This window comes from Bidens hawaiensis, unplaced genomic scaffold (genome assembly GCF_021521415.1).
Source record: "Bidens hawaiensis isolate Kalapana, Puna unplaced genomic scaffold, B.hawaiensis_p1.1 tig00016959_1, whole genome shotgun sequence".
Classification (NCBI taxonomy): Eukaryota; Viridiplantae; Streptophyta; class Magnoliopsida; order Asterales; family Asteraceae; genus Bidens; species Bidens hawaiensis.
In genome coordinates, this window is record NW_027492570.1 from 348,942 (window position 1) to 358,454 (window position 9,513).

The window sequence follows — 9,513 nt, forward strand, 5'->3', positions numbered from 1 at the left end:
GGGAATTACTTTTGTGTTACTAAAGGATTACCTAGGGATGGTTGTCTTGAAATTTTGTTTCTAACTCGACAAACGACTAAAAAGCTCTAGCAGAAATCTTAACCATTAATTACCAATGGAATTCCTGCAAGAAATAGGTACCGTATCGATAACCAATGTTTGGTTGGTGGTAGCATGATGGAGATGATATGAATTTCATGGGATAAAATTTGTCGGTGATTTGTCAACGACTGTCAAAGGATCACTGATGACTTTTTATATTTCATTATTTTCATTTTTACTTTTATTTTTTGATGAGATTCGTCACAGATCAATGTTAATTTGTCATTGATGATATTTTAAAGTATGCTCAAAGATTACGATAGCAAGAAATATATTTAAATAACCATTTATTCTTCTTTATAACTATAGAACAATACAACGAGGAAGACATCACGGACAGAATGTAATGTCATAATTAGCACCAGTGTTACATGTAAAAGTGCTTGACTTATCATCGTAAGCATAAGAATAAGCGTTGGGGCAAATGTTCTTGAAAAACTTGGAATAATCTGATGGATGACATGTTTCCGGAGTACTATAATCTCCTGTACAGCAATATTCTGGCTTGTTAAAAGCAAGACATGCACTTTTACATCCGATTGTTCCCCCAGATCCATCTTTCACAGCCAGGTCCGGTGGACACTGAGCATTAATATCAACCGGACAGTTGGTGACTGGACAACCACCTTGTGGAACCACCGAAACTGGTAAATTAAAACCATCAACAAGGCTAACATCATAAAAGTCTTTTCCATTTGCGTCTGATAATGTAAACTCGACAAGGGTTGCTGGTGGGGCTGCACCAGCACCATTGCATTCAACTTGACCAGAACCACAATCTCCGCTTTTACAACTAAACTTCCCACCATCAGTTGAACATTGAAACCGAGCCCAAACTCGTCCTGACCATGGTGTTGGCACGTTAATTGCGTTTGAGGCTTGGGGTGTGAGTTCAATTCCAGTTGATATCGATGCCCCTGTGCTAGTCAAAGTTCCTGGTGCGATGTTGTAAGGGCAATTGTTTTTTATCGTCAAAACAGATGAACGAACCCCTGAAAAGTCATTTATTCTTTAAGCATTTTGTATGTAACATTATGCTAGATCATATGCCAATTGTTAAGATTAACTAGCTTAAAACTATGGAAAAAAATTAATACCATACACATACACATACACACACATAGGGAGGGGTATGATAGTATAGAAAGAGTTTTTTTTTTCTTCTTTCCTTTTTTTGTTTTGAGATATATATAAAGCAATTTAGAATGTCATCTCTAATTCTGTCGTTAAGGTTAGGTGTTGAAATTATCTAACCCAACTATTATGTAAAATATTGGTTGAAGGGCGAAACAAAATAGCCACCATTGATGACTCTTTGAGGGGTCATTCAAGAGATGTTTTAAAATGGTAAAACTTTTTAGAAAATTGGATTCTAATAATTCAAACTATTAATATTAAGTATTGGCTAATATAAATCCCAACTAACAATGTGACTAGTAGCAATCTTAATTTTTATTATTGTCACTAATACAGTCTTAGTCTAACAACCTGTTAACTCCGTTAATTTTTTGATGACATGGCACGTGACGTGGCTAACAAATATTTACTATAAAATATAAGAATATCTTATATTTAATTTGTTGAGCCCTACTTAACAAAAAAAATTAAAAAAAAACAAAAATTACCTCACCCTCTCTCCCGTCTCTCTTCAACCGCAAACCCCATTCATCGCATCGAGTCACCGGGCGGCCACCCACCACCGCCGGCAACCACCATATTCCGTCCGCCCATGAACGGTAAGTTTATGTTCGTCAAATTCAGCTAGAAGTCAAAATTGAGATTATTTGGTAAAGATCAAAATCATGGATCCGAGACCCTCGTCAATGATCAATTACATGCTCGGTAGCTGAAATTTTGTTCCTCGCGTCAGATGTCTCTCGGACATTCAGATGAAAAAATTGATTCACCCGTAGATGCAGATTAGGCCTTGTATATGTGAACTTCAGACCTCGTACATTCAATTGTTTACTCGTATATGTTTAATTGTCCTATACATGATGGTCGTCGTCCAAGGGCGGTGGTCGCCGGCGGTGGTGGGTGGTCGCTTGGTGACGGGATGCGATGAAAGGGGGTTGGGGTTGAAGAGAGATGGGAGAAAGGTGAGGTAATTTGTGTTTTTTTTTTAAATTTTTTGCTATTAAGTGGGGCCCACCAAATTAAATATAAGATATTCTTATATTTTTCAATAAATATATGTTGCCGCGTCACGTGTCATGTCATTGAAAAATTAACAGAGTTAACAGGTTATAGACTAAGACTGCTATAGTAACAACAATAAAAGTTGGGATTGCTAGTAGACACATTGTTAGTTGGGATTATTATAAGCCAATACTCGATAGTTTGGAATATTAGAACCCAATTTTCTAAACTTTTTTAATGCTTTATTATTATAAAGAAAAAAAATCTATACTAAGAAAGTAAAGGATTTTATGATCTTTAGTTTGAGTATAACATTTGTTTAGTTTTTTAGAATGATAACAAATTATAGGGTTGAGTTATCCTATAAAGATAAACAAAAACGAGAAGTGTAAAAAGACATAATTAATTGACATGTTTCAACTGGGGACTAAAGGCGAAAAATGTATAAAATTAATGGTATATATTTTCTCTCTTAACATGCAAGTCACATGTTAATTCCCATATCATTTTAAAATGTTTTTAACTATTTCATATGATATTTAAAACAAGAAAAAGAAAGATTCATCACAATAACAAGCATTTTTATCTTTAATATGAGTATGATTTTGTTATATAAAAATTAAAACAAAATTTACGTCATAGTATGTTTTTTTTCGTCATTGTATCTTTCTGTTTATCATTATGCATTTTTCATCATTGTGTCTTTGAACTCATCATTGTGTTTTTTAAAATACTATAACACTGTTGTGTAATAATAATATGTAAATATAATGAAAAATACTAATAAATTATTTAATACATAAAACACAATGATGAATACATATTACACAATAACCTGAAACGTAAAATAAAATGATGAATATATATAACACAATAATCTAAAACGTAAGACACAATGGTGAATATATATAACACAATAACCTGAAACGTAAAACAAAATGGAAATTACATATTACACAATGACTTGAATATAATACACAATGAACATAATACTATTTTTCTCAAATTAAGTGAATGCCACATGTGAATTCCGAACAGAAGATAATGAACATATTAGACAATGACTAAAACACAATGATAAATAGAAAGAAAAATGTTGAGCACAAATACACAATGGCGAACAAAAAAACATAATGATGTAATCGTTGTTTTAATTTTTATCTTTAATATGTGTACCAATTGAAAAACAAAATGACCAAAATATATAACTCAATACATAGAAAAACGCAATTAAAAACACAATTAACAATCAATAACACAATATAAAATAACCCACTGATTTTTTATATAAAAATATCATATTCATATTTAATATAAAAACGCTTTTATTGTGGTAAGATTTTTATTTTTTTTAAATATTGTATGAAAAAGTTATTGACGCTTTAAAATGATGGAAAATTTGTATATTTCTTGTGTGTGGAGAAAAAAAGTTATTATAAGTGGATTATTACCTTAATGCCTTTCTCATCAATTTTTATTATTAAACTAATCTCTGTCATTCAAATTTAAAATCAGTAAATTAGATTCCTTCTCAACCTTCTTATTTTTATTGTACTTTATATTTTAACCTTATCCTCAAATTATATAAATCGATGTATGAATATGCATGACTATGTAACCTTGTACTTGTCTATACACGATCATATAGCTTTGTACATAACTTTATAAAACTGGTACATAATTATATAATCACGCTTTATATATATATATGGGTGAGTTAATTGGGAAACTAAGGAACCATGACTTTTACATGTAAAATAAATAATATAAAACTCGATTTCATATGTAAAAAATTAGTTTTAGCATAAAAGTTTTTGAAGTTTTGGCTTATAAATACATGTAGAAGACATTACAATAAAACAAATTAATGAAAACGGCTTCTGTATGTGTTTAAATGAACAAACACATGTAAAAGTATTTTTTTTACATGTAAAAATGAATTTTTTTAATAATTTTTTACATGTACAGCGGTTTCTATAGAACTAATAAAGAAATATTTTTAATTTAATTAAAAAAAATTTAATTTTTTTTTCTTTCATCCTTCTTGTATGTTATTATTCTTCACCATAAAAAAATATAAAAATTTAAAAAAATTTAAAAAAACTCGTTGTAGTGCACGTATGCAATACATCATATTTTATATATATATATATATATATATATATATATATATGCAATAGTGTGTATTTTAATACGTGTAATAGTGTTATATTATATATACAAAAAATTAAAAAAAATTGATATAGTGCATATGTGCATTAGTATTGCATTACATATATACAATAGTGTGTATTACATACAATTATTAGTGTTGTATTTACATATATTCAATAGTGTGTATTGTATAATACAAATGCGTTATATTAAATGCAATAGAACACTATTGTATACGTGTATGCACATTAGTGCATATATGCACTACATCAATAGTGTTTTATTATATTTTTTATTTTTAGGAACAATATCACATTGTTAGAAGGATGAAAGAAAAAAAATCACAAAGAATTTTTTATAAAAAAGTGAAAAATAATTTTTTATTAGTTCTCTAGTTCTCTTTTTATTATATTTATGTATATATATATTTATATATATATATATATATATATATATATATAGGGTAAGGTTAAAATGAAAACTCATTTGAGTTGTGAAAACTCGCGAAAACCTATGTAACATCGTTTTTTTTTGTTACTTGTAATATATGTTGTAACATTTAATACAAAACATCGAAACATAAAAAAAAATGTTTTGCTATTTTTTAACATTTTTTTACTAATTTTTACATATGTTTTCAGGAGAGAGAAAAAATTATATTTATATTTACATTTTTTATTCACTTTAATTGTGGAACACAAGATTTAAACATTAATTAAAAACATGTGGTTGAGAATGGGTTTCTAGAGTTTTCACAATTCAAGTGGGTTTTCATTTTATACTTAGCCTATATATATATAATGTATATATATATATATATATATATGTGTGTGTGTGTGTATATATATATATATGTGTGTGTGTGTATATATATATATGTATATATAGGGGTGGGTTATAGTGAAAACTCCTCTTAAAGAGAAAAACTTAAAAACTCATAAAAACTTTTAAAAAACTATTTTTAACTTTTTTAAATTTTTTTTTGAAGTTTCTTTTTTTTCCCATTATTCTTATATGTTGTTATTGGTTCAAAAAAAAAAACCTTTTCGGTAACGTCGTCAGTATGGTGCGCATGTGTAATAGTGAGCATTGCATAAATGCAAAAGTGTTTGTATTGCATATAATACAACACTATTGCACATATTTGATACACACTATTGTATATATGCAATATAAGACTAATACACACATCAAATACACATTAGTACGTATGTGTAATACAACATTAACGCACATGTGCACCACATCGACTTTTATCTTATTATTTTTTTTTTCCATATAATACAACACTACTACACATATACAATACACAAATATTGAATATATGCAATAAAACACTATTAAACTCAAAAATACATAGTAATACAAATGTGTAATACAACGGTATCGCACAGTAATACGTATGTGCATTACAGCGGTTTTTTTTATTTTTTTTATATTTTTCGAGTGAAATATAAGAAAATATAATAATAATGGCTAAAACAGAATTTTCGAGTGAATTTTGAAAATATTTTTTATTTTTAATTAAAAATAATTCTTTAGGAGTTTTTTAGTTTTCTCTCTAAAAGTGAGTTTTCTCTTGATCCTCTTCATATATATATATATATATATATATAGGGTGAGGATGCTAGAAGAACATTTTGAAATTGAGAAATTTGAGAATCATTTTCGGCAAAAAAAAAAAAAAAAACCTTAAGACAAATTATTAAAAAATCTATAAAATGAAAAAAACAAAAGTTTTACAAAAATAAGAAAACCAAAAAATTATATTTTTCAACCCGGTTTCAAAAAAAAAAAAACTAATTATCCACAAATGTATATTTTTATTTAATCTCGATTTACATAATGCATACATATGTATATTATCATTTATCTTAATTGTACATATGTGTTTAAATAATAATAGTTATAAAATTAAAAAATACGTATTTTTTGCTAAATTGATATTTTTATTTATTTATTGTTTTTATGAAACCGGGATAAAAGGTAAAAAAATTTGGTTTTTTTTACTTTTTCTATTTTCGCGTTTTTTTTTATAATTTAAAGTTTTTTTTCCAAAATGATTCTCAAAGTTTTCAATTTCAAAATGGTTCTCATTTGATCGCAATCATATATATATACACACACACACACACACAAAAACATATATATATACACACATACACACACTCATATATATATATATATATATATATATTAACAGGCATATGAAATGAAGCGAATCTTTACCGTGCATCAAGCTTGTGGCAAGAGTAAGGGTTAAGAGAAAGTGAATTGCCATATTCACGTAAGGGTTAATTACATATAACAATGGAAGGGAAGGTCGTCTTGTATATAGGTGAAGATTCTGATTCATGCTAATAAATCAGCTTATAATTAATTGCATTATTTAGTTCTAATTCAATTGATATAAGACTATGCATAATTCATATTTTCACGCGATATTTAAAGCAAAAGATTTCTTTTTCAATATTCCAAATCCTAAATATCACAGCCACTTTTCTTTTATTATTTGGATTTTTTAATATATGCCCTAAGGACACATATAAGAAGAATTAATTATATTGAATATTCTTATTGAAACTATCATCTCACATTAATTATATTAATCTTTTAATAGTTACAATACTTACCCATCTATTATTTCCTCATAAATCTTTAATCCATTCATAACTAATAATTATTTTTTATATAATTCTCTCTAATATTATTCTTTTATCACTTCTAAAATTACATGTAAAGATAATTTAGAAAACTTGATGTATAAATAAGTAGCATAAAATAATTGTTCATGTTATTGTTGTTAATAAGGAAAACGTTTCAACAAAAGAGTAATTTATAAACTAATTAAAACACAAAAATGGACATGCAACAAGAATTTGTAAGACTAAACAAATAGGTCTATCGTTTCAATAAATACTTATTATTCATGAGAGTTGTGTTTGGTGTTTAAGAATTCATGCATTTCTCTTTTTGTATTTTGAAGCATAGAATAGGCATATGAATAACTATATTTGTCGTGTAAATTACATAGTCAGAAATTAAAAGTAATAAATGAATACTTTTAGAGAGAATTGAAAAAGTTTAATTAGTAGTTATGAATAAAGAAAGATTTAGGAGGGAATGTCAATAGAAAAGTAAACATGGTAAATATTAAAATTTAATGTAAGTAATGTGAAATAATATTTTCAATAAGAATATTCAACATAATTAATGCTTCTTACATGTGCTATTAGAGTATATATTAGAAAATCTGTTGTTGTTGTTATTATTATTATTATAAAATACACAGTTAGTAAACTGATTTACATATTTCAAGTAATATATAAAAATTAATAAAAGTCGTATAAAAGTTATATAAGTCACTTAATATTAATTTAAGCTAAAATAATATGTCGTAGAAGTCACTAAAACAAATGATGTATTTGATATTAATGAACCCAAAACTTAAATGAATCATTCTGGGCGTGTAAAGTAGTTTCGATTACAGGGGGGGCTTAATCATGATTATATATGATGTTTGGTTATTAACGGTTGCTTAACCATAATAATAACTGAATAATTGGTTAATCGTCGGTATGAATCGATTAAGTTTAATTAATTGTCCAATGCACTATATATTTGTTTTTCATTTGTTTTAGTTGAAATTTGTTGGGTTATGGTGTTCCAAGCTACGTTATGCACAAGTACAACGTAATTCAAAGTGAACCAATTAAACACAACACTGAAAAGTTCTGAAACACTTGTTAGAAGATTTAAGTGGACAACAATACCAATAATCGACTTAACATCAGCCATAATAAAAACCGAAAATAAAACTGTGCTGGAAGAAAAACTTGATCAATATGATTCCTTGCTCGAACTCACAAAAATATGTACTGCATTGATAGTTTAATTGTTTACTGCTTTACATTCTTTCTATATTTGAAAATTTTGAAAATCTAAAAACATTTTATTTTTCTGCTTTATTTTCGATTTACCGAGCTAGCGAATAATCCATAACAAAAAGAAAAGTTTGTTACCTCGAATTTTAGGTTAACTCGTGCTTAATGTATTCTCAACTGGTAACATTTGGCTTTTTAATGTAAAAATTCGTTCAAGTTAAACATTACCGATCGTTGATTGATCGGGTAATTTAACGTATTCAATTGAATCCTTATTGGGTTAATTGATTATTTAATTCATTTTTTAACCCTAATGGTTTTTAAATGATTATTTAAATCATTAATGAGATTTTATCTCATTCGCTAAGGGTATTTGGTGATTCGTTAACATTGTTTAATGAATGTTATGACATTCGTCATTTATAAGTAACGAATGAACTCATTCGTTATTTAAGACATTCGCTTCTGCTGAGCATAACGAATGAAAGACATTCGTATAAACATTTGACGAATGAAAAGTTAATGTATCATTCGTTAATATTTTAACGAATGAGAGTCAGATTCGTTACGAATAAGATTACTTAAATTAACAAATAAGGCCATTCGTTAGTTCAAAATTTGAATGAATGACCTTGGTACGCATGAAATAATTGAGGTTTATAATCCCAAGATAGATGAATGACTCTTCATTCGCCTATTCACTATTTCTTCATCTTCTCTAAAGAAACTCTTGCAAATTTTACTCAGAAATCCTTACTTACATATTAGATCAATTTATTGATATCGTTTTATTCTACAGGTATTGCCGGTTATAATGATACAAGATTTCTGATATATTATCTGGGTTTTAGGGTTGAAATTGTGAACCAGTAAACTGATATGAATATTATGGTTAAACAATCTAATGCAATCAGTTTTGATGTTATTAGTGATATTAGATTGATGATTAATGTATGCGATAAATTCCGATTAGGTTGACAGTCTTGAATGGTGAAAATCAATATCTATTTAACTGATTCAATGACGAAGTTTATCGTGTTTGACTTTAAATATTCAAAATCATTTGATCTTTGACTTCTGATAGTCAAATGGTAAATTAGATCAGATTCGTTATTCATATAACGAATGACAAATTAGATTCGTTATTCATTTAACGAATAGCCAATCAGATTCGTTGTAAATTAATAAATGATCATCTTATTCACTAAGGTAGCGAATGGGTTATCCATTTCAT

General features: G+C 27.4%; 1 protein-coding gene across 1 annotated transcript; it reads right to left on the bottom strand.

Moving 5' to 3' along the window:
• Positions 1-371: 371 nt before the first annotated feature.
• Positions 372-6,682, bottom strand: LOC143552632 (thaumatin-like protein 1). Its single transcript, XM_077042801.1, has 2 exons — positions 6,625-6,682; positions 372-1,094 (listed from the first exon to the last, which is right to left on the bottom strand). The coding sequence occupies exons 1-2, from the start codon at positions 6,674-6,676 to the stop codon at positions 433-435; spliced, it is 714 nt and encodes a 237-aa protein (XP_076898916.1). The 5' UTR covers positions 6,677-6,682; the 3' UTR covers positions 372-432.
• Between the last annotated feature and the right edge of the window lie 2,831 nt (positions 6,683-9,513).